This window comes from Canis lupus, chromosome 1, assembly GCF_003254725.2.
Source record: "Canis lupus dingo isolate Sandy chromosome 1, ASM325472v2, whole genome shotgun sequence".
NCBI lineage: Eukaryota > Metazoa > Chordata > Mammalia > Carnivora > Canidae > Canis > Canis lupus.
The window spans coordinates 99,813,887-99,840,049 of record NC_064243.1 but is presented as its reverse complement, the minus strand read 5'-3'; the positions used below and the strand labels follow the sequence as shown (position 1 = coordinate 99,840,049).

The window sequence follows — 26,163 nt, the reverse complement described above, 5'->3', positions numbered from 1 at the left end:
ACACACACAGGCACACACTAAATTCGTAGCCATAGTTGTTCTTATATAGGCACACATGTTTGACGATTGAGTTAATGGAACCAGTTAAGTGTAAAATAGCTTTGACTCCATGAATTTTCCTCCAAGCTATAAATTAGCACATAAATTTTAGTAGTAAATAAGTTTTCAAGTTATTTCATTAAAGTCCCTGTATCAGCCCAAATTATGAGAGTCCACACAACACATGAATTGTGGCCAACAGCCAAGTTGCCCATTTTCAGTATCGCCTTGTACATCTTCAGAGATACTCAAGTCGTTTGTGCATAAGGTAACTGAGGAGAATTCCTCATCCAGTCTGAAGAGCAGTCTCCCATAAATTTCTTGTAAGGAGACCCAAGGTGAATATCTTCCAGACGTTCCAAGTTGTCTAGCATGGTAGTCACTAGCCACATGTAGCTATTTAAATGTAATTTTAAATTCACCCAAAATTAAAACAATTGAATTCCTCATGTGAATAACCACATTTAAACTGCTCACTAGTTACATTTTCCTCATCTCTAGAAAGTTCTTTTGCACAATGCTGGTCGAAGGTAAGTGGCTGAGAGGATTAACTAATGTGAGAAAGCCTGCACACGAGGCGGTGGCCGGGTGCAGTGCGTGTTTTTTTATTGGGTTTTGAATAAAAGACGAAAACAAAAAGGTAGGACGTCATTGGAAGAAATTAGCATATAGGCTGAAGTAGGTAATCGTGTGGTTTCCTGGGTAGGCAGAAGAATGTACTGGATCTTAGAGGAAATCTGATGAAGCTTTACAGGAAACGGTGCGTGTGTGTGTGGGGGGGAATTTCCCCGACTATACATAGCCAGACATGTGTGGGTGTACGTGCGTGTGCGAAGAGAAAAGGGTACGCTGTATATTTAAAAGTACATAGCCTACGCGTGTAGCTGACTGGTCCTACGCTCCAGCGGCGCAGAGCAACCAGGTTCCTACGCTCCCTCCCTGGTGCCGGGCGCCATTTGGACTCCTTTTCCCAGAAGGCTGTTGACCCTATGCTTGGCCGGTTTCCAGCACGCATCGGGCAGGGCTCTCTGGGAGAATATCCCGAGCTCAGCGCGGGCCACCGGCGGAAGAGCAGACCGGAAGTGTCTTTGGCTATTGTACTCACGTCGACGGCTGGTGGCGCCATTCCCGCTCTGTGAGGGGTTGGCTGCGGTGATGAGTCTGCTGTTCCGGCGGCGTGGTGGCTTATGTGAGTGTGAGGGACGACGAGGCCCACGTGTGCATGCCATGGTAGTGACTGAGTGGCCGAATGGGGCCCAGAAGGGAGCGCGGCCCTGGGGTGGAGGACGGGAGAGAGGAAGAACAGTGGGCGCGCGCACATGCCGGGGGATGTGAGGAAGAGACCAGTGCGTGCCCGTGAGACCTCAGCTGTGTATGGCCAAATGTGACACTGCACGTGTGCGCGTCAGAGAGGAGAGGTGTTTTGCATGTGAGTTACCACCTGTGTGTGCATGAGCCCTTAAGTGTGTGAGAGGGGCCCAGTCCGTCCGTTCTTGTGTGTGCAGGTGTAACAGGTTGTGCATGTGGCTGAATGTGTCACCACATGTACGTTTCAGGGGGAAGGGTATCCTGCATGCAAGACACCACCTGTGTGTGCAGATGAGACCTCAGGTGTGTGTGTATGTGGGGGGGGGGCAGTGTGTCGGAGCCTGTGTGTGCAAGTGTGACCTCAGGTATGTGCATTTGCCTGAATGTATTACTGCTTGTGCATGTCAGAAGGGAAGAGTGTATTGCACATCTGACACCATCTGTGTATGCAGATGAGACCTCAGGTGTGTGTGAGTGGTCAGGTGTGTCACCATGCATGTTTGTGGGGAAGGGGTGTTTTGAATGTGTGACACCTCCTTTGTGTCTGCAGGCATGACCTCAAGTGTGTGCCTATGGCCTCTACCCCTTAGTTATCACTCCCTGTTCCCCTTTTCTCCAGCCCCTGGCAACCAGTAATCTACTTTCTTTTAATTTTCTCTGTTCTGGATATGTGATATAAATGGGATCAAACAATATGTGGCTTTTTTGTGTTTGGCTTTTTTCACTGAACATAATGTTTTTAAAGTCCATGTTGGGCCATGTATCAGTACTTTATTCATTTTTATAGCTGAATAATGTTCCATTTTGTTAATATACCACGTTTGTTTACCTGAATAATGCTGCTGTGAACACTCACAGATTTTTGTGTGGACATATATTTTCAGTTTGGAGGAGGGAGGCATTTGGGTCTGTCCCAGGGAAGTACTTGTGTATGGCCACACCTGCTCCCTGTTGCTTTTGCTTACCCAGTAGTATTTCATTTCTAGAATCCTAGCCCTGAGCCCCCAAGTGAAAGCCAGGAGCCTGACTGCTATATGGGAGTAGATGGGAGGAGGCAGTGGCTTTGGGAACTGGAATCCAGCCCTGCAAGAGTCATCTACAATTTGAGATCTGTCTGAGACTAAGACCACATGCCCCCTATCTGTGGTCAAGCTGCTGTGGTCAAGCAGCCCAGAGACAGCAGAGTGGCAGGCAATGGATCTTGAGGAGCCGGTGAGGCACATGGCAGAGTGGTGGTGGTAGGGCTGGACATGTTCAGAAACCAGATCTTCCTCAAAACATGCCCTTCTCCTCCTGCCTTCACTGTTCTGCCATCCTCAGTCTAATCAAGACTACCATCTCCTCACAGATCTCCTGCCTTCCCTTGCCCCCTCTATTGCTCTCTATACTGCCCTGAAGGGGTCTTTAAATCCTGAACAGTGAAGCTATGTCCCCCTTAAACCTTCCATCCCTGCCCTGGTTGTCACAGCAGAGTTGGCAAACTCTCCCTTTAAATACCAGGTAGCGGGGTACCTGAGTGGCTCATTGGGGGGCACCTGGGTGGCTCAGTGCTTGAGCTTCTGCCTTTGAATCAGGCTGTGCTCCTGGGGTTCTGGAATCAAGTCCCGCATTGGGCTCCCCACAAGGAGTCTGCTGCTGCCTCTGCCTGTGTCTCTGCCTCTCTCTCTCTGTGTCTCTCATGAATAAATAAATAAAATCTTAAAAAAAAAAATTAAAAAAACCCCACACCAGGTAGCAAGTGTTTTCAGCTTTGTACGCTAAGAGGCAAAACCAAAGATGTCAGGTAGATACTTACCTAATGAGAGAAATTTTTTCACATATTTTTTCCGCATGAAATCCAGAACTTTATCAAATGCTAATATCTGAATTTCATGTACCATTAATCTTCTGATGATTTTTCCCTCCCAACCACTTAAAAATGGAAAAACTATTCTTAGCTCACACTCTGTATAGCAATGGGTTTGCTGACCCCTGATTTGACCAAATCTACAATTCTTCCCATGCCTTCTGGGTCTGCCCGTTTCCAGGCTTCACCTACAGCTCTCCCTTTGCCCATGCCCCTGGCCACTGAATAACATTTAAGCTTAGATATTACCTCAGAGGACCTCCCTGACCACCTGATCCAAAACAGGTGCCACACATATCTACATTATGCTTTTCAGCACTTTACTACATTTGAAGACTTTATACTTGCTCCCATTCATCATAGACTGTAAGTTCATGATGTGGTACACAGTCTCCATGGAGTATTTGGTAAATGAATGAATGAACAAACACCCTCTGCAAAAGGTACTATTGCCCAGTTTTACAGATAGAAAGCCCAGGCTTAGATGAATTGAGCAACCCAAGGTCACCCAGCAGAGAGTGGTAAGGGGATTTGATCCAAATTCTGACAGACTCCACTTATCCCTCATGCTCACTGTTTACAGCCTAGGAATGACACTGGGAGGAAGGTGTGGGCACTGGGTACATCAGGACCCCAGGGATCAGCTCTCCACTCTCACCCTTGTGTGTGTTGGAGGTTGGGGGGTGCAAAACGTCCCATGTCAGTCCTTCACTCCTGGGAGTCTGATAGGACCTGAATTCAGGACAGCTGGGACTATTGCTTTTCCCTCAGAGCATTTGCCTACCTGGTATCTCACTTTGTCCCCAAACAATCCCTGTGGAGGCATCCTGGCAGGTGTCTGCTGCCAGCAATGTCTGTAAACCTGATAGTATTGGGCTGAGACCTCAGACTGTTACACAGCATATAATTTACTTTGTATGAAGTTCAAGAATAGGCACAACTTACGTGCTGTTTGAAGTCCCAGCAGCAGTCAGTCACGCTGGGGCTTCCACCTTCCTGGAAGAGGTGCCTGACGGGGGCTGTCTGTGATGCTGAAAGTCCTAGTACTGAGCTGTCTGAAATGGTAGCTAAGAGCCACATGGAGATATTAAAAATGTGAATCAGTTAAACTTCAAATTATACATCCAGTATCTCAGTCACACCACCTGTGTATCTACTGTTCAGGAGCCACATGGAGCTGATGGCTGCCAATTGGACAGTATAGCTTCACATTTTCATCCTCACAGAAAGTTCTAGAGCTTAATCTGGACAGTGCCTATACAGGTGTGTGCATTGGTCAAAACTCATTGAGCTGAGCACTCATACATCTATTAAAAATATATCTTTTTGATGGGGCAGCCCCGGTGGCTCAGTGGTTTAGCGCCACCTTTGGCCTGGGGCATGGTCCTGAAGACCCGGGATTGAGTCCCACATCGGGCTCCCTGCATGGGGCCTGCTTCTCCCTCTGCCTGTGTCTCTGCCTCTCTCTCTCCTTGTCTCTGTGTCTCTCATGAATAAATAAATAAAATCTTTGAAAAAATAAAAATAAAAAAATACATTTTTGAAAGCAGACTCAAGTCTGACTTCCTGAGTTTAGATTCTCACCCATCACTTGCTTTACACCTTTGATTTAACCTGTGACCCTCTCCTCACCTGTATAACAGGGTGATGATAGTACCTCTTTTTCCTTGTATTAGGAAACTTGGCCAGAATTGCACAGCAAGCCTTGAGAAGTCTGCACCCTGGGGTGGCATGGAGCTGCAGCACCGGCAGCTATAGCTGCCCACAGGGACTCATGGATAGTTCTGTTTTAGAGGCAGGGTTCTGAGGTCCAGCCTCCAAGCATCAAATCAGAGGACTGCTTCTTGTGGAGCCCTGAGCTCAGTGACCTTCTACCCAGCTTGGGAGCCAGGATGGGATGGAGGGTATAAAGGTGGTGTGGCTTCTGGCAGCAAGGACACCATGAGGTGTTCCTATATTATATTTCATTTCACAAAGACCTTCTGAGACATAACACCATCCATCCTCCTGGGGACCCAGGAAGAAATGGGCTCAGAGCAGGGATATGGCTAGTTAGTGCAACATAGTGGCACATAGTAGAGCCACAGGTCAGAGCTTCCTACTCCCAAGTATTTGTCATCCTCTGGGTCATCCTGGATCCGTGGTGGCTGTGTAGACCCCTTTACGAGAGCCCGGGTGGGCTGTCACATCCCCAGACTGATTCTGGGAGGTGTGGGACCCTCTGTCTGTCCATGTGGATACTGCTTTCTCCATAGGATTCACTATCTGGGCTGGTCATAGGTGGGAACAAGAGTAGGGGTGCTTCACTGCAGAAGCTCAACTCAAGCAAGCATCTTGCTCTTCAGTACATTAGTTTCCTTCCTGCAAAATAGGTCTGGTAGTGTTGATCCTAACTATCCCTCAGAGGGACAGAATAAGGATCAAGCAAGGTGATGTAAGATGTCCACACCATGCCTAGCATGTAGTAAGTGTTGGGTGCTATGGTTCTGCCAATCCCTGGGAGGTAATCAGGAGGGAGCAGGCCCAGGTGGTTGGTGTAGGAGGAAATACCTATGGGAGGGTCTGGGGTGGGGGGGCCCTGGAAAGAGTCTAGTGGCTGGCAAGGGTAGAGATGTGAGATGAGGGGACTTTGGGGTGTGGGTCTCGAGCCTGAGGGCAGATCTGGCCTCTCTCACATCCCCTCTCCTCCTCCAGCTCTTCCTTCTCAGTAGAGCATCAAGGAAGACAAGCCCAAGGCCCACAATACTGCATTCCCAACAGATGTTTTCCACGTGAGTTTTCAAAAATGCCAGCAGTCTCATCAGACATACTCCTTTCTATTCTTCCTTCTGTGGTACTTCTACACCTTGGCACTGGAATGGAGCCACAGCCCCCAAGGAAAATGAGTCCTGGGGCAAGGCCCCTTCCTCTGTCCTGGCCACTCCTCCTCCTCTTCCTCTTCTTCCTTCTCTCTTCACTGCAGGGTGGGGCTTAGTGACCCTGTCAATTTAGGGGACCTTGGAGGAAATCCTGGCCTGGACCAATCTGGGACATAGGCTCTTTATGGTCACCCTGCTTATCAGCAAATATCCAAGGAAAGGACAGAGCAGGGCCTGTCATATGCAGACACCTGGAAGATATTAATGGGCAAATGAGCGAATGGTGGCACTGAGCAGCATTTAGAAAGGTGGTTAGGGGCTTTGGGTGTTAATGGTAAGTAGTTACTCAGAAATTGATGTTGCGGGCAGCCCTGGTGGCCCAGCGGTTTAGCGCCACCTTCAGCCCAAGGCCTGATCCTGGAGATCCACGATCTAGTCCCACGTCAGGCTCCCCACAAGGAGCCTGCTTCTCCCTCTGCCTGTGTCTCTGCCTCTCTCACTCTGTGTCTCTCATGAATAAATAAATAAAATCTCTTTAAAAAAAAAAAAAGAAATTGATGTTGCTTGCTGACAGACTCTTTCTTCATGGAGTCTGCAAGGAGACAGCAACACACAAGCAGAGGGATTGTTGCCACAGCCTAGGGGTGCTGCTGTGGAGCAAAAAGTCCAGGTTGGGGACACTTACTGGTCCCAGAGCATATGTGGCTGGTGTTGGGTGCCATCCCATCCTCCAGGCCTCCCCTGCCCAGCCCTAAAGAGGATGCAGACCATGCAGGTGTGACAGATGGCTTTATGGGGGGCTGACAGGGGCCATCCAGCTGTTTCTCTGGGGGCCACAAAGCTGAGTGCTTTGGGAAGTGATGAGGAATTACTATGTCTTTTTTTTTTTTTTTTTTGGAATTACTATGTCTTAATCTGCTCAGGCTCCTGTAACAAAATATGGTAAACTGTGTGTGAACTTAATCAACAAATTTATTCCTCGGGATCCCTGGGTGGCGCAGCGGTTTGGCGCCTGCCTTTGGCCCAGGGCGCGATCCTGGAGACTCGGGATCGAATCCCACGTCAGGCTCCCGGTACATGGAGCCTGCTTCTCCCTCTGCCTGTGTCTCTGCCTCTCTCTCTCTCTCTCTGTGTGACTATCATAAATAAATAAAAAATAAAAAAAAACATTTATTCCTCATAGTTTTGGAGACTAGAAGTCCAAGATGAGGGTGTCAGCAAGGCTGAGTTCCAGTGAGAGCTCTCTTCATGACTTGCAGACAAGCTGTCTTCTCTCTGTGTCCTCACACACTGGGGAGAGAGCCAAGGCGAGAGCACACCTTTGGTCTCTCCCTCTTCTTATGAGGGCATTAGGCCCATCATGGGGCCCGATCCTCATGACCTCATCTAAACCTAACCCCACCCCCTCCAAAAGGCTCCACTTTTTTTTTTTTTCCAAAAGGCTCCACTTTTAAACACCTTTATACTGAGGGATAAAGCTTTAACAGGAATTTGGCAAAGACACAATTATTCCAGTGGGACCACAGCACTCAGTGTCAAGGTGATAATAGTGCCACTCACAACATGAGCCACACCCCTTACCCCATAACAATCAAGTGTTCTCAGAACATTCAATCTTGCTATTCCCCATGGGGCTGGGCTGGTCAGACAGGGCCCATGGTTGAGCCAGTGCATGTGGGATGTTTCAGAAGCCAGTGACATTTAAGGATGTGGCCGTAGACTTCATACAGGAGGAATGGGGGCTGCTGGACCCCACGCAGAGGATCCTGTACTATGACGTGATGTTGACGAACTACAGCAACTCGGTGTCCCTGGGTGAGGCCTTCCTGTCACCTTTTTATCCATGTCCCATGTGTGTATTTCCATGTGTGCTCACACATACATGTGTATATTTATCCCCTGCCTTGTCCCCAGCAACCCACACCCAGGTATGTCCTTGCTCTGATGTGTGTCCCCCACTTGGATCCCGTCTGTACAGAGTGGACGCCCCACCCCACATCACCACAGAGAGACCTCTCCCATGCCTGAGGCACACACACTGCACTATTGGGCCTGTTGGGGCCTGGCTGGGTTGTGGCAACAGCGTCAACACTTCCCTCCTACTTTATATCTATGGGCAGGTCTTCACGATTGCAAACCAGATATGATCTCCAAGCTGGAGCAGCGGGAAGACCCCTGGATTATGGAGAAAGATATCCTGAGAGGTCCAGGTGAGTGAAATAAGATTCTATCAGATCGGTATTTTTTTGAAAGATTTTTATTTATTTATTCATGAGAGACACACACACACACACACAGAGGCAGAGACATAGGCAGAGGGAGAAGCAGGCTCTGTGCAGGGAGCCAGATGTGGGACTTGATCCCAGGACTCCAAAATCACACCCTGGGCCAAAGGCAGGCAGGCACTAAACTGCTGAGCCACCCAGGGATCCCCAGATCAGGTATTTTTTAAAGTTAATCTTTTCCCCCAGCTTTTTTAAAGGTATAATTGACAGATAAAAATTGTACATATTTAAAGTATACAACATGGTATTTTGATATACATTATGAAATGGTCACTATCAAGCTAATTTATATATCCATCAACTCACAGAGTTGTGATGTTTCTTTCTGTAGTGAGAACGCTTCCAATCAACTCTTAGGAAATTTGAGGTATACAATACAGTATCGTAACTACAGTCATGATGCTTCAGATCAGTTTATTTCTCCTCCTGGGAAAAGGAGGTGCAATATACATCAAACAGAAAGGATCTAGTAGTTGCAAGAGCCTGAAAACACCTGACAGTCATTTAGTAGTCACTTCCCCGGACCTGCCAGCCACCAATCTGCTTTCTGTCTCTATGATTTGCTTGTTCTGACCTTTCAGATAAATGAAGTTTATATAAATGTATTCATATAAATTCATTTCTTTTTCTTTTTTAAAAAAGATTGTATTTATTTATTAATGAGAGATACAAAGAGAGTCAGAGATAGAGAGAAGCAGGCTCCATGTAGGGAGCCCGACATGGGACTGGATCCCGGGTCTCCAGGATCACACCCTGGGCCGAAAGCAGGCACCAAACTGCTGAGCCACCCAGGCATCCCAAATTCATTTATTTTTCATATAGATATATGTCATGTTATGTGTATCCTTTTTGTCTGGCTTCTTATTTATTTATTTATTTATTTATTTATTTATTTATTTATTTATTTTTGTCTGGCTTCTAACCTCTGGGAACAGTGCTCTATGCACATTCATGTCCAGATTTTTTGGACATTCTGTTTGACCAGGCCCTGTTGCAGTAAGTGTTTGGTTATAAAACAATCCCAATGGCAGCTGACAGGTGGGGTGACTCTCAGCCTTGGCCCATGCCTATCTGTGTTCCATTCTACCCCTTCCTTGCCCATTGTGCAGAAGAGGGTTGACAGCAGATATGAGGTCACCATTCTTCAAAAGGCCTGATACAGGGCTGGCCTTTGGCTGGTGTCTGGAAACTTGGATCGTGGGAAGATTCCCACCATTCCCTGAATGATAAGAGTGGTTCACTGCATGTAAGCAATTTGTACAAATAGTGTGATTTATACCAAATGCCTACTTTCCTTCTGGGAGTCTGAAATTTTGGTACATGCTACGTAGTGGGTGCATATGTGGCCAGCCCCTAGTAAAACCCTGGGCACTGAGTCTCTAACAAACTGTAGACGACACTTTATGTGTCAGAATCCAGTGCTAGAGGGGTTTGGCGTGTGCTGTGTGGCTCCACTGGGAGAGGACTCTGCCCCCTGTGCCTTCTCCCTTTGCTGGTTTTGCCCAGTGTCCTTTTGCTCTAATCAGTCACAGCCATGAGTATGACTCTGTTGAGTCCTGTAAGTCCTAGGGAATCACCAAGGCTGTAGAGATCTTCTGGACTGATCCACTCTTCTGTCCTTATCTGCAGGAGTACCATTGAAAGCCATGGGTCTGCACTGTCCCAGTGTGACTGCTGAGGTTCTGTCCATCCCTCATAGATTGGCAGTGCACATTCAGGTTAGGGCTTGAGAATGTTTCTTTGCTTATTTTTCAGACTCAGAGCCTAGGCACTAAGGTGCATGGCTGCCTCTAAAGAAAGCTCTTCTTCCTCAAGAGCAGATAACAATGGGATTCACAGGGCAGGATTTCTGGCACACCATCCAGAGAAGTCACAGAGCATGAGGGCCAGGTGGCAGAAAGACAATGCCAAGCAGTGACACTCGGCAAGGGGAAGAAAAGCCCAGACTGGAGCCTTGCTAGAACCTTCTCCTGGAACCCATTCCTCATTGAGCATGGGGGCAATTCCCCAAGGGCTCAAGCTTCCACGAGCTATGTTGGCAAGAAGGGCCTTGCCTGTGTTTCAGTCCTAGATCAGGGGCACCCCTGCCAAGGAGAAAGTGTATGGAGGCCCTTAGTTCCTTTCCAGACCTTCGTCACCCACAAGGAACTCACAGTAGGGAGGACACATTGGAGTGTGGTGGGTGGGAAGATGCCTTTGGCAAGAATGCATGCTCTGTGGTTTATCAACAGATTCCCATTATTTTTTTTTATTTTATGTATTTATTTATTTATTTTCAGATTCCCATTAAATGGAAGCCCTACACGGGTAAGGAGTGTGGGAAGGCCTTTGGACAGAGCGCACATCTTGTTCAACACCAGAGAATCCACACTAGTGAGAAGCCAAATACATGCCAGGAGTGTGGACAGGCCTTCAGCAAGAACTCGACCCTTGTTAAGCACTAGCACATCCACACAGGTGAGAAGCCCTATGCGTGCAGCCACTGCCACAAGCGCTTCTGAGAGAACCCATCCCTGGCCAAACACCAGCGGGTGCACACAAGTGAGAAGCTGTAAACCTGTGGTGACTGTGGGCATGCCTTTAGTCAGAGCACTCACCTCATGCAGCACCAGCAAGTCCACACTGGGGAGAAGCCGTTCCTCTGTTGTGAGTGTGGCAGAGCCTTTGCTGACGCCCCAGCCCTCCTGATCCACCACAGGACCCACTCAGGAGAGAGGCCTTATGAGTGCCACAAGTGCTGCAAGGCGTTCAACCTCAGCTCCTCCCTGGCTGAGCATGAGCACTACCACATAGGAGAGAAGCCATACATATGCCAGGAATGTGGGAAATGTGGGAAAACCTTCAACCAGAGCTCATCCCTCAGCAAGCACCTGAGGACATACACAGGTGAGAAGCCATACACATGCAGGGATTGTGGCCGTGTGCTTTCAGCCAGAGGTCCTCCCTGGCCAGACACCAGCAGGTGCACACTGGTGAGCAGCCCTACACGTGTAGAGAATAGGAAGACTTTCAGCCAGGCCTCTTACCTGACCCAGCACCTCAAGATTCATAGTAGTGAGAAACCATTCATATGTGGTGAATGTAGGAAACCCTTTGGGGATTCTTCAGCCCTGGTCCTGCACCAGCAGATGCACACGAGCGAGAGGCCCTACCCCTGTGGAAAATGCGGGAAGACCTTCAGCCAGAGCAAGTTCCTTACCCAGCACAAGAGGATCCACCCTGGGGAGAAGCCCTTTGTGTGTGGCAACTGTGGCAGGGCCTTTGTGCAGAGCTCCTCCCCCACCCTCCACCTCAGGACATACACCAGGGAGAAGCTCTACAAGTGCAATGAGTGTGACAAGGCTTACATCCAGATGTCACCCTTCACTGAGCACTACAGGGTGCACAGAGGGGAGTGGCCCTATGTGTGCAATCTATACAGCAAAGCCTTCAGCCACAGCACACACCTCATGTAGCACCAGCACATCCATGCGTGTGCCAAGCCCTTCATATGTGGCCTGTGTCAGAAAACCTTCCATGAGTCTACGGCCCTCATTTTGCATCAGAGGATTCACACTGGACAAAAGCCCTTTGAATGTCATAAATGTGAGAAAGTCTTCAGCTGGAGCAGATCTGTGGCCCAGCATCAGAAAATTCATTCCCAGGGGACACCATGTGAGGGCAGTGAGTATCAGAAAACCCTCAGCAACTCTTTGGTTTTCATCTATCAGTGAACTGGGGATATGCCAAACATGGCAGAGACCTTCTGTCTGTCCTTGGTGTGGTGTTCTTCATCTGGCAGAGGGCCCTCTGAATGTCAGGAACTCAGGACCAGTGCAGAGCAGCCCCCTTGCTCATCATACGCCTCTCTGCAGTGTCACCCAGTTGGGTGAGAAAGCCAGAGTGAGCCTTAAAGGGGAGCAACAGCCCCTCCCATTCTCCATCATACAGGCTCCCACAGAAGTCCACCAGATGGTGGGAGAGATCCACAGGTTGGACGGTTTCAGCAAGCCTGAAAGAGCTTGTTCCAGTTTTGCCAAGCAAAAATGAAAACAAACAAACAAAAACAAACCTTAAAGATGCTTTTTGGGGGGGCAGGTGGGTGGCTCAGTCAGTTGAGTCTGACTCTTAGTTTTGGTTCTGGTCATAATCTCGGAGTTCAGAGATTGAGCTCCGCAGCGGGGATTCTGCTTCCCCTCTCTCTCCTTCTACCCCTGTCCCCCACCCCGCCCCCCCCCCCCACTGCTCATGAGCTCACTCTCTCTAAAATGAGTAAATAAATCTTTAAAAAACAAAGATGCTTTTTCAGTTGTTTGTGCCTTGTGTTAACTCAGGCCATATGGTTTTGGGTTATGTGGTTTTGTTTTGCTCCTCTGCCAGAAAGTAAAGTTTATAATGTTGAAATGTGCTGTGTCATAAAGTCGTGGTTTTTAAAAAGACTGTGTGTCATTCATCAGCTTCAGCATGAGGACTTCATTAAAATCAGTTGAGCCAGTGACATTTATGTAAGACTTTAGCACTTCATAAGCATTTACATACATTGTTTTGTTTATTCTCCTCAGCAGCCCTGAAATGCAGATATTTTTATCCCCACTTCATAGACAAGGAGCTGAGGTTTTTAAAAAAATATTTATTTATTTATATATTTAGGGAGAGGTGGAGGAGAAAGAATCCCAAGCAGACTCCTCATTGAGCATGAGCCCCATGCAGGGCATGATCTTATGATCCAGATATGACCTGAGCTGAACACAAGAGTTGGATGCTTAACTGCATCATCCAGGTGCCCCAAGGAGCTGAGATTTTGAGAGGTTAAACCACTTGCCTGAGGCCCCTAGCGAGAAGCCACTCATATTTCAAGATGAAAATACTAGAGTTGGGGATCCCTGGGTGGCGCAGTGGTTTGGCGCCTGCCTTTGGCCCAGGGCGCGATCCTGGAGACCCGGGATCGAATCCCACATCGGGCTCCTGGTGCATGGAGCCTGCTTCTCCCTCTGCCTGTGTCTCTGCCTCTCTCTCCTCTCTCTCTCTCTGTGACTATCATAAATAAATAAAAATTAAAAAAAAAAAGAAAATACTAGAGTTGGCATATAGGGACAGAGTGGCAATAATCCCTCCATCCTTTTCAGCATATGCCAGGGGCATTTACTGTAAAGAGGCAGCTCTAGAATGTAATGTCCTTGAAGAAGCAGGTTGAGCCATCTGGCTGACTTAGGGAAAGATGAAATGTAGGAGCTGGGCAGCCATTGCTCAGTCCAGACGTTGGTTATGTGCCTGCTGGAGCCATGCCTTTGTTCTGTCACAGGCATGAGCCTTTCACTTTTCCATACAGCCTCACTCAGGGGTTCTCTGTGGCCATCAGGATGTGGTCTGGCCTTGAAGCCTCTGAATTCACCCCCCACAGCCCATCTTTCCAGGTTTATTTCCAGTCATTCCTGTGTTGTCCAAGCCCAGCTTGTTCCGTGTCCTCAGCATCAGTACCCTCCAGGGCACCTCCTTACTGGCTGAATCAGAAGCAGCCTGTCCTCCCCTAATGCCCCCCATGGCAGCATGAACATTGTGTTGTCACTGTCCATGTCCTGTTCAGAGCCCACCCTGGACCCAGAGGCCCTTTAGCACACTCTGTAGACCCATCTCCTGGCATGTGGCAGGGCCAAAATCGACAGGGAATGAATGAATGAATCAGTGAGACACCAAATACAAAATGACTGCAAGGAGGACGACTGGGTGGCTCAGTTGGTTACACATCTGCCTTTGGCTCAGGTCCTGGTCCCCAGGGTTCTGAGATCAAGTCCTACATCGGACTCCCAACTCAGCAGGGAGCCTGCTTCTCCCTCTCCCCCCCTGCTTGTGCTCTCTCTCTCTCAAGTAAATAAAATCTTTTTTTTTTTTTTTTTAATTACTGCAAGGGAGTTCCCAAGACCACCTTCAGGTTCCATGACTCACTAGGACTCCAGAACTCAGAAAAGCTGAGATACTGTTTATTACAGTGAAAAGAATACAAATTATAACCACAAAGTTAGAAGGTACATAAACTGGAATCCAGGTACAAACTTCCATTTGCCCTCTCCCAATGTAGTCACACAGACTCTGTAGTACTCCCCGCAAGGCGTGACAATACACATGAAGTATTGGCAGCCAGGGAAGGTTACCCAAGCCTGGAGGCATTTACTGGGGGTTGGCCACATAGATGTGCATGACTGGCCTTAGTTCCTGAGCCTCCAGTTGTCTCAGAGATTAGCCTGATCCGGTGTGACTCAAGGTCCCATCATAAATCACACCTGGTGTAGCCTAAGGCTCCTGGTGAGGAAAGACACTTATCAGGCAGGATATTCCAAGGGCTTGGAGGTTCTCTCAGGAGCCAATCCCTAGGGCCTGTCAATTCTTTGTAATGTGCAGTTTGGACATCCCAGGTCTACTGAGTTCTACTCTTTGCTGCACAATGGCCCAGCGCAGCTGGTGACCAGTGATGCCTCCTTACCTAGCCAAGTGCCACAGCTACTACTACAGCACACAAGAGAGAAGAGGCTTCAGCCAACTGGAGGCAGTGTTGTTTGGGATGCTCCAGATTCCCCCACAAGAGGGCAAGACCACCTCAGGGGCTACATCTTCAGGAAAGCATCCTGTGTGAGCCCCAGGGACCAGGCTGAGAAGTAGGAGAAACTGGGCAACTGGTAAGCCTCTGGGGCATCACATGGCATGGATGGGGCAGGCTTGCCATGGGCCTTTCTGTAGGGTGGTTGGGCCTCAGAACCAGCTAAATCCAGCTCCATGAGTTTAAGTCCACCACAACCCAAATAAGCTCTGGGTCTCTACCCTCTGCCTCATATTCCTTATCTGTAAAATGGGATAGTGATCCCTTCCCTACAAGGATTTAACATGTTAACTTGTAGAGAAAGAGTATGTCCAGTATGAGTGCTGTTCCACCAGGAAACAGTCTCCAGTTGAGGCAGGTCAGTGATGGTCATAGATTGGCTACGGTTGGGCAATGAGAAAGATGTGCAGCCAAAGGTATTGTGAATGGCCCTATGGGAACTTGGCTGGCCATGTGGAGAGGATAGCAGTTGTAAAGGCATGGGCTTTCGGATTGGGAAGACCTGAGCTTTTCTGGCATCTGATGGTCAGGGCAGAGGCTGGCACAGCACCACACAGAAGCAGGGTCCTAGCCACAGAATGTCCCTGGGGCCATTCCTTCCCATAAGGCAGATGGTCTTCAAGTTCTTTGCCCATTACCATTGATAGCTCACCTCTCTCTCATATCAAACATCTGTCTGCAAAGAGCTGTCCAGACACCATGCCAAGGGCAGGGGAGCCATGGGCACTGACTGCAGGAGGCAGAGGCTGGGCATCCAGGCCCAGCCAGACAGTCCTGCGAAGGGGCAAGGGGGAGTCCATGGGGCCTCAAGGTTCTCACTTCTCTACTTGGGTGGCCCCTGGTAGGGTGTGCATCTGCACTTGAACACACCCTCACACATTGCACACTGACAAAAGATTCTCTCCATGACCAAGTTTCAGTCAGGTTGTTCTGAGCAGTTTTTGATGAGGCCTCAAACCTGGAGCTTCTGTGTCCATTATAGAGTCTAGCTAAGTCACTTTAGCAAGAATCTCCCACCTTCCATATGTGTTTACTCTGGTTCCTCCTCCTCCCCCTCTCCCCAGTGATGTCTGCACACCCTGGCCTGCCTTCAGCAAGAATCCTGTTTGACACCCCCTTTCCCCTGACATTTCCTCTTAGTAACTGTTTTTCCACTGACCCCCATGCTGCTCCCTGACTATAAATCTCAGAGTTGGAATCAGAGTTGAGCCCAGTTCTATACTGAGGGCACAGGGAGAGGTAGAATCTTTTCTTTTAACTTTTTAATTTGATTTAAATTCAATTCAATTAACATATAATGTATTATTGGTTTTAGAGGTAGAGGTCAGTGATTCATCAGTCTTATATAATACCCAGTGATCATTATATCATGTGCACTCCTAATGTCTATCACACAGTTACCCCCTGCTCCCACCTCTTATGGTTTGTCCAGTCTTTGACCTTTTCTTTTTTTTCTTTTTTCTTTTCTTTTCTTTTCCTTTTCTTTTCTTTTTTTCTTTTCTTCTTTCTTTTCTTTTCTTTTCTTTTCTTTTCTTTTCTTTTCTTTTCTTTTCTTTCTACCATTCTTTTTTATTTAGTTGACAGAGGGTGGGGAAGCTGCAGGGAGAGGGAAAGGGAGAGGTAGGCTCCGCAAGGAGCAGGGAGCCCAATGCGGGCCTTGATCACAGGATGCCAGGATCATGACCTGAGCTGAAGGCAGATGCTCAACCAATTGAACCACCCAGGTGCCCCATCTTTGCCCATTATTTATTTTTATTTATTCATGAGAGACAGAGAGAGAGAGAGGCAGACACAGGCAAGGGAGAAGCAGGCTCCATACAGGGAGCCCAACATGGGACTCAATCCAGGGTCTCCAGGATCAGGCCCTGGGCCGAAGGCAACGCTAAACCGCTGAGCCACCTGGGCTGCCCATCTTTGGCCATTCTTAAATTGGTTCTTTGTTGAGTTATAAGAGCTCTTGATATTTTCTGGATACAAGTTGTATTACCTGTGTGTCTGTGTGTCTTTACGGGGATCTCTATGTCTGTGCATCTGTGTGACTCAGTGTGTGGCTATATCTGAGCAGGCACAACTTTGTCTCTCACTATGGGCAGAGGTAAGTAGAGGGTGTCATAATCAGCTGGAAAGAGGTGGGAGTTTCTTATCTCAGTTCTCCATGTTACAAAGTCAGGTTTATTATCCCCCATGTTATGGAGAAAGAAGTAGAGAACCAGAGAAGTCAAATCATCTGCTTGAACAGGATAGAGTAAGAAGTACTTACTTCTTACTGGGAATCTTACTGGGAATCGAGATCAGCCGGATCCCCCTCTGTAGCCCATGCTTCCTAGTGCATCACCCTGCTGTTCCTTAGCCAGTGGTTCTCAGCCTTGTCCACACATGAGAATTGCCCAGATAAAAATCTGGATGCCCAGGCCAACCCCCAAACCAATGAAATTTGGATCTGTGATAGGCAGAATAATGCCTCCTCTCCCGGAGCACACTCTAATCCCCAGAACCCATCAATATGTTACCTTATATAACAAAAGAGAATTTGCAAATGGGAAAGAGTATCCTGGGTCACCAAGTATATCCAATGTTATCACAAGGGTCCTTATGAGTGAAAGAGAGAGGCAAAGAGGATCAGAGAGATGGAAATGAGACAATGGTGAAGCAGAGATGAAACAAGGAATGTGGGGCAGCTCCGGTGGCGCAGCGGTTTAGCACCGCCGGTGGCCTGGGGTATGGTCCTGGAGACCTGGGATGGAGTCCCATGTCAGGCTTCCTGCATGGGGCCTGCTTCTCCCTCTGCCTGTGTCTCTGCCTCTCTCTCTCTCTCTCTTATTCTGAATGAATAAATAAATCTTAAAAAAAAAAAAAAGAAAAAGAAAAAAGAAACAAGGAATCCAGGAGAGGCAAGGAAATAGGTCTTCACCTGGAGCCTCTAGAAGGAACTGGACCTGGGCCACCCTGGCAATTTTAGCCCTGTGAGACCCATTTTGGACGTCTGACTTCCAGAAAAGTAAGATAATAGATTTTCGTTGTTAGAAACCACTATGTGGTCATTTGTTAGAGCAATAGGAAACCAATAGAGCCTCTCTAGACACCAACCAGACCAATTGAGCACAGCCAATTATACTCAGGTGAAAAATAGGAAAGGTGGTTCACGGAAGTGATAAAGTAAAAACCAGGAAAAATGTGGGGCTCTTTTCACTGGTAGGTGGAAAGGCAAGTTCTGCTTAGAGGTAGGGAGGCATCAATGATGTGAAGCGGGGCTGTGCAGAAAAGGCAGGGCTGAGAGCTGGCAAGCAGGAGCTGCCAGAAATAAAGCCTTCAGTGGTGCAGAGATGATCACAGCAGAGTTGGGAAACTGGGTTAACTGACAGTACCCAGAGAGTGCCTAGTGCACAAAAGGGGCCCAATGAAGGTGTGGTTTATTGTTATGATTATTGGGAGTCAGCATCTTCGGGTTGTTCCTTTGACAACAGAAGGCATAAAACCACAAGGAAGGCCAAGAAGACCCAAGGAGATGATGGCAGCCAGTACCATCTACAGGCCAAAGCCCAGTACAGAGCTTGACAGGAGATGGGTCTTGGTTGGGGAAAGCAAAGGATTCCTTGGAGTAGAACCGCTGTGGTCTACAGTGGTCAGAAAACACAAAGGGGCCATTTATACAAAATATCAGAGCAGGTAAATCCATGGAGGCAGAAAGTAGATTAATGGCCCTCAGAGACTGAGGGCAGGGGGAATAGAGAGTGACTGCTAATGGGTATGGGGTTTGTATGTGGAGTTATGAAAGCCTTCTGGAATAGTGGTGATCATTGCACAACCTTGTGAATATACTAGAAAGTGAAACTATACATTTTAGAAGGGTGAACTTAAGGTATGTGAATTATACCTAAGAAAGAAGAGTTAAATTTTAAAAGGGAAAGAATATGGAAAGAGGACCAGGTGAAGGAACAAACCTTGGCAAAGGGAAGGGAAGCAATGAGAATCTATGAGGTGTAGGATGAGGGAGATGAGATGCCTCAGGCCTTCAAGACAATGGTAGTTGATGTGGGGCATGGAGAGAACATGGCCACCAGTGCCACTCCCTGGTGTGGAGCTTCTGGTGATGGGTAGGTATGAACTGTAGCAGAAGGCCTTGTCATGCTCATTGCACATGGAGTGCTTCTTACCCATGTAGATGCACTGGTGCTGGCTACGACTGCTGGATGGAGGCCTCATGGCCTTGCCACACTCCAGGTAGGCATAGGGCCTCTCACCTGCATGGGCCTGCTGGTGCTCAACAAGGTAAGCTGCAGGACTTGCCACATGCTGGGCACTCATAGAGCTTCTCACCTGTGTGACTCTGTCGGGGCTGGCTGAGCCATGAACCCTGGATGAAGGCCTGACTGCACATGAAGGTGTGCCAACACTCTTCACACACATAGGGCCTCTTACCTGTATGGACTCGCTGGTGCTGGCTGAGGTCTGCAGTGCCCTTGAAGGCTTTGCCACACAGTCCAAGTACTTGCAGGGCTTCTCACCTGTGTGGAACTTGTGCTGCTCAATGAGTGTGGAACTCTGCCTAAAGGACTTGCCACACTCAATGCATTCAAATAGCTTCTCACCACTGTGTGTCACTGATGGTGGATCAGGATGAGCTCCACTTGAAGGCTTTTCCATAATCCTGACACTGGTAGGGCTCTTCCTTTGTGTGAATCCTGTGTTTCCACAGGTCTGATAGGCTTTTCCCTAGGATGTGTCCTCTCATGCACAGAGAGGGCCAAGTGCTGCTTGAAACTTTTCCCGCACAAGCCACACCTGCAGGGTTTCCTGTCCACACAGGCTACCTACAATATGGCTGGCTCTGGAACCCACTCAAAGCTGCTTCCATATGCAACTAACATGTGTGGTTTCTTTTCCACAGCAATGCTGTCTCGTTTGATAGGGCTGGAAGGTATCCTAACACTCCTCACAACTTCACTGCCTATAACTTCTCCTCACACTAGGAGTTTCCATGTTGGGGACTGACCTTTGTTTAAATCTTCTTGTCAGAAAAAAAAAATCTTGTCAGAAAAGGATCCTCAGTAGGACCTCTGTTCTGGTTCCCTGAGTGGGCCTCAGGAGTGTCAATGTTGGAGATCCCTGGGTGGCTTAGTGGTTTAGAGCCTGCCTTCGGCCCAAGGTGTGATCCTGGAGCCCCAGGATTGAGTCCCACATCGGGCTCCCTGCATGGAGCCTGCTTCTACCTCTGTCTGTGTCTCTGCCTCTCTCTCTACCTCTCATGAATAAATAAACAAAATCTTTACCAAAAAAAAAAAAAAGGAGTGTCAATGTCTTCGAAGGCAGAACCCCATGAGATCTCTTTTCTGATGACCTCCATTATTACTACGATGATGAACTGCAGCAGGTCTTTGAATATGCTCTGTGGTTACCTTTCTTATCTGCAAGAAACCAGGTTGTTAACTTTGTTGACTTGTTTTTGTTTTGTTTTGTTTTGTTTTTTCACTTTGTTGACTTTCTAAACTGAAAAGAAATCAAAAGGCTTGATGAAGTGGATGAAATTACTGGCTCAATTCTTCACTCCTTCCGTACCCTTGGCCATATTTGCAGTTCCTCTCACTAAAGACAGCATGGATACCTCTCCTCAGAAGCCTCCTCACACTCATACCAATGCCCTTTCACCCCATTATGGGCTGAACTGTGCCCCGCCAAGTTCACATGTTAACATCCTAACCTAACCCCCAGTATATCCCAGAATGTGACTGTCATACACAGTCTGGGACCTTCATGCTCTATCAGGCCCTCCTGGGCACCACATCTCTGTCTCACAGACACCATTACACAATGTGACAGCATTACACAGAATGCTGCAGGATTATCACATATGGTGACTAACACGGAGGTCTCTCTCACATACACACAGAACTACCCACACACGTGGTCATAGGGAATGACACACGCAATCTACCTCTAGGACACTTATAGTCGCACAGGACAAACACATGGAATCACCTGTATACGGTCACAGAAAGCAACACACACTATATAGGATGCACACTCTTCACACCAACACCCGCACCCCTTACCTTCACGCACCATGCACGGTGCTGCCTCCCGCACAGACCCCGGCCCAACTCTCCGCTCACCGCCACCACAACCCCATAAAGGCCCACCCTTCAGCCAGCTGTCCCGTTCAGACTACAACTCCAGGCGTGCCCCGGGACGCGCAGGGAGGACGCGAGGCCTTCTGGGGATTGTGGTCCAGAAGGACGAGACGGCGGCGTCGGGGCTTTGGGGGCCGCGGAGCTCGAGACGCGAGACCTGATGAAAACTGTAATCCTGGCTAGCAGGCGCGTCTGCTGGACAGCGCAGCGCATTCTGGGAGTCGTGGTCCCGGCGAGCGGGCGCGCAGGCGGCCTAGCCTAGGAGGCGCCTCCAAGAGCACTCCCGGAAGTGGCCGCAGCTGCGCGGGTGAGGGGGTTGCTCGGGGTGCGGTCCGCTGGAGTCGCGGCGGGAGAGGAAAGCGCCAGGCCCCGAAGCCCGCGGCGGCCTGAGCCAGACGGGCGGGCCCTACTCGCCGACGGGAGCTTGAAGCGCTAACCACCAGCGGCGCGGCTGGAGGACCGACTGACTGACGCACGGACCGAGTGTGGAACTCCCTGTCGGATGTGGGAGCCGCTGACTGGGACGCAGCCTGCCTGTGGGCTCCGGCAGCGGCCACATCGCGGGCGTGCGTTTCTGACTGGTAGCCTGGGAGTGGGGGGGGGGGGGGGGGGGGGGGGGTCTTCGGATGTCCTATGCGGCTGACCAAGACGGTGGCCTGAGCTTCCAGGGGATCCTGTGATGCTATGAGTGAGAGGGTGGGGGTGTGGCTGGCCGTGTGACCTCAGGTGTGACCGCGAGCATCTACCGTGTGACTGACGGGCTGAGATTATGAGTGGCTGTGCCGGCATCCTCCGCTGTGACGGCGCTGCTGTGAGGGCCTGTGTTTATGGGACTAACTGTGCATTTTGTGCGTCTGGGCATAGTTTGGAGTATGACTGACACCATGCCTGAGATAGGGTGTGTGTGTGACTGTGTGATTGACTAAGATTTTGTCAGGCCTACTGAAATTTGGGTGATTTGCAGAGAGTTCACCAAGTAGGTGACAGGGACTTTGTGCTTTGTGTGTCTGCAGTTGGAGTTATTTGACAACCCGTAGCAGGGTTTATGGATATGTCCCCCAGCACCTGTGGACTTAAGTCTGGCAGTCAACAGATTGGTTGTTTACCACATGTTTGCTGTGTGCCAGACCTGTACTGGACATCTGTCATGGATCACCTTGGGTAACCTCACAGCAGCTCTCTGAGGTAGGTGCCAACTAATAGGGTGACTACATGTAAGGACCATTCTCCTCAGTTGGTTAAACACTCAAGGTTTGGAGGCCTTGACCTGATATGAGGTCACCATGTTGGGAATGGGCTGAGGCAGGTGGGTGTACATGTGTCTCAGAGACTGTTATCAGTGATTTTCCAGGACAGGAGCTCCAGAGGTACAAAAAGGAGCTTGGAATCTTGCTGCATTTATTGTCATCCCTAAAATTCCTGCTTCCCCTCCCCCTGTATGGTGATTCCCCACATCTGTGGGTGACCATGCTCAGCCTTTCCTCATTCCTCCATTTGCTTAGCACCCATCTATGATGTACTTGACATAGACCGTGCCCTGGAAACTGTTGCTACAGCAAGAGCAAGCCCAGTCTCTCTGGGGCAACATGTGGTTATAGCCAGAGCTGGGTAAAGAGAGACCCAGAGCCCTCAGAAAGATACTTAACTTGCTCCCAAGTGCTTGGACAGCTCTTGGAGAAGATGGCAGGTAAAGTGCCATTTGGAGGACTAGGAAGAATTAAGTGCAGAGAGAGATTTTAGAAAAAGAGGGTAACAGGGACAAAGGCTGAGAAAATGGGGATTGAGAGTAATGGCAAGGTGACAAGAGGCTCAAGAGCTTCATGATGGAGTTGGGGGCTAAAACACAGTTTTGCCAGAAGTTGCCAGCTATCACTGAAAGGTTTTAGGGTTGGAGTTTATTTTACTAACGTTTGCTTGTCCCTATGCCCACGGCCATGGCTCAAGTGCAACATTTGTTATCTCTTTAAGTTTAGCTATCTTAGCAGTGTAAAGTGGTATTTCATTGTGGGTTTGATTCGCATTTCTCTGGTAGCCGTGATGAGCAACTTTTCGTGTCGCCTGTTGGCCATTTGTATATCTTCTTTGAAGAAATGTCTAGTCAAAATCTTTGCCCATTCTTTAACTGGATTATTTGTCTTTTTATTATGGAGTTGTTTAGATACAGGTTCCTTTTCAGGTATATAATTTGCAAATATTTCCTGACATTTTGTGGGTTGCCTTTTCGCTTTCTTGATGGTGTCCTTCAAATTGGGAAAGTTTTTAATTTTGATGAAGTTGTTTTTCTACTTTATCTTTCATCATTTATCCAGGAAGCCTTTGCATTTTTCTAATTGAAGTATAGTTAACATACAGTATTATATTAATTTCAGCTGCACAACATAGTGATTCAACATTTATATACAGTATAAAATGATCACCAGAATAAGTCTAGTTACCATCTCTTACCATACAAAGTTGATACGATATCATTATCTGTATTACATGTACTATACCTTACTTCCCCATGACCTATTTATTTTATAACTGTTAGTTTGTACCTCTTGATCCCTTTCACCCAGTCCCAAACCCCCTTCTCCTCTGGCAGCCATCAGTCTGTTTTCTGTATATATGCAGCTAGTTTTGTTTTGTATGTCTGTCAGGTTTAATCTGATTGGTAGTCAGATGAAATAGGCTTGGCAAAAGTTGGTCGAAACAGGCTTTTAATGGGACTCAGGCTTTTTTTTTTTTTTTTTTTTTTTTAATTTTTATTTATTTATGATAGTCACACACACAGAGAGAGAGAGAGAGAGGCAGAGACACAGGCAGAGGGAGAAGCAGGCTCCATGCACCGGGAGCCCGACGTGGGATTCGATCCCGGGTCTCCAGGATCGCGCCCTGGGCCAAAGGCAGGCGCTAAACCGCAGCGCCACCCAGGGATCCCGGGACTCAGGCTTTTATTGGGACTGGCTCTCGCTCTCCGCTCTCTGGTGAGGTTCTGTGGCCCACAGGGGAGAGAGAGAGCGAGAGAGCAGGGAGTCTCCCGTGGGGAAGTTGCACGTAGGGGAGTGTAAGCAGGCTTTTTAAGAGGGGAGGGGTAAGGGGTTGTGTGTCTGTACGGGGTGATAAGTATTAGGACATATTACTGGTGAAATCAATATGAGGGATAACTGCTCATGCCCTTATGTGGGGTCTGGGTAAAGTACGGTTCAGGTTTCCTGCATAGGTCCAGTCTCCCCCTGATGACTGTCTTCGGGCAGTCTTCTGGTGATGGGAAAGTTCTGAGGTGGGGGCAACAAGGTGGAGGGTCCGCCCCCATTTTGTTGGTGCCTCTCGATCCCCCTTGATCCCGCCGGCCCAACAATGTCCATTTGTTTTGTTTTTTAGATTCCACATGTAAGTGAAATCATATGGTATTTATCTTTCTCTGACTATTTCATTTAGCATAATACCCTCAGGGTCCATCAGTGTTATAATTCACGGCAAGATTTTGTTCTTTTTTAATGGCTGAGTAATATTCCATTATATATATTTGCCACATCATCTTTATCCATTCATCTATCGATGGACACTTAGGTTATGTCCATATCTTAGCTATTATAAATAATGCTGCAATGTATACAGGGGTGAATATAGTTTTTCAAGTTAGTGTTTTCATTTTCTTTGGATAAATGCCCAGAAATGGAATTGCTGGATTGTATAGTAGTTTTTAATTTTTGCATTTTTTTAAGTTTATGCAGAACACTGGCCAAATTAACTATACACAGGGTCACAAACCAAGTCTCAGCAAATTTCAAAAGATTGAAATTGACTAAAGCACGTTTTCTGAGTACAATAGACTTAATCTGGAGATCAGTAATAAAAAGACAACTAGAAAACCCCAATTTTTTGGAAATGAAATTGCAGATTTCTAAATAACCCACAACAGAAATTAGAAAATATTTTGAACTCGTTAAATGATAATGAAAGTGCAACATCAAACTTGTGGGTATGCAGCTAATGCTCTCTGTGTTTAGAAGGAAATTTATAGCCTTAAGTATGTGTAATAGAAAAGAGGAAAGAAAGGCTGAAAGTCAATTATGTAAGTATCCATTGCAAAAGCTACAAAATAATTAGCAAATAAAGTGAGAGAATGACCATTTGGTTCCCTGAGGAGTGTGTGTGAGATAGGAGGGAGACCTGGTTCTGTGTGGGAGGAGCAGGCTGTAAGCAGACTGGCCCTGGGGTCAGGCTCCCTCGATTTGTAGCTCAGCTTCCCAGTCCCTTCAGTATCTGGGAAATTTTAGGCAAATCTTTTCTTCCTGTGTATCTGCTTCCATATCCATATAATGGAAAGGAAGTTCCTACCCCGAGTTTGTTGTGGGTTTTAAATTAGTTACTATATGCAAATGTTTAGAATGGTGCCTAACACCTGATTATTCTGAGCATCTATATCTCTGTGAGAGTGAGTCACATCTCACAGGCCCCAAGCCTGCATCTGCTGTGTTCTACTGGTGTGAGCAGAGCTCCAAGTTCCACATGATGATAAAGTTCTGGCATTCCTGCAGATCCAATTCCAACACTCCAACCAACCTGTGCCTCACTTTTTTGCTGCTGCTTCATGGCCATGCCCAAGAGCCCTCTGAGCCCAGTGCTCTGGGAACAAGATGGCTTTCTACATGTGAAGGTGGAGGATGAGGAGGCCAGCCTCTCTGAGATCCAGGAATCTAGCCTTGGCCACACTGCCCACCCTGAGACTGCACGTCTTCGCTTCCGGCACTTCTGCTATGAAGAGGCATCCAACCCACATGAGGCCCTGGCCCAGCTCCGTGAACTCTGCCACCAGTGGCTGCAGCCTGAAGCACACTCCAAGGAGCAAATGCTGGAGCTGTTGGTGTTGGAGCAGTTCCTGGGCGCACTGCCCCCCAAGATCCAGTCCTGGGTGGGTGCCCAGCTCCCCAAGAGTGGTGAGGAGGCTGCCATGCTGGTGGAAGGTCTGACTCAGGCATTCGACAAGAGAGGTGAGGGAGAGCAACAGCACACTTAGAGCAAAGCCTGTACTGGAATGTAGGAGTGCAGGGTTTGGGCTTGGGGGCTCTAATGCACACACTTGTCACCTTTGTACTTCACCCAAACTCTTTTATTTTTTTTTTTAAGTTTGAGAGAGAGAGAG

General features: G+C 48.1%; 2 protein-coding genes across 4 annotated transcripts in view; both read left to right on the top strand.

The window, feature by feature from the left end:
• Window positions 1-810: 810 nt before the first annotated feature.
• On the top strand, window positions 811-12,714 carry LOC112643355 (zinc finger protein 502-like). Its single transcript, XM_025421349.3, has 3 exons — window positions 811-1,228; window positions 8,172-8,261; window positions 10,616-12,714. Exon 3 carries the CDS (start codon window positions 10,937-10,939, stop codon window positions 11,789-11,791), a length of 855 nt encoding a protein of 284 aa, XP_025277134.1. The 5' UTR covers window positions 811-1,228; window positions 8,172-8,261; window positions 10,616-10,936; the 3' UTR covers window positions 11,792-12,714.
• Window positions 12,715-20,279: 7,565 nt separating this feature from the next.
• Window positions 20,280-26,163, top strand: part of ZSCAN22 (zinc finger and SCAN domain containing 22) — a 12,965-nt gene continuing 7,081 nt past the window's right edge. The window contains exons 1-3 of one of the 3 annotated variants that reach the window (XM_025421312.3): window positions 20,280-21,342; window positions 22,049-22,220; window positions 25,559-26,011. In XM_025421312.3, coding sequence (XP_025277097.1) covers window positions 25,612-26,011 — 400 coding nt within the window. In that variant the 5' untranslated portion in view covers window positions 20,280-21,342; window positions 22,049-22,220; window positions 25,559-25,611. Of the gene's footprint in view, window positions 21,617-22,048; window positions 22,221-25,558; window positions 26,012-26,163 lie in introns of all 3 variants that reach the window. The other 2 variants (XM_025421310.3, XM_025421311.3) reach the window with 2 other exon arrangements.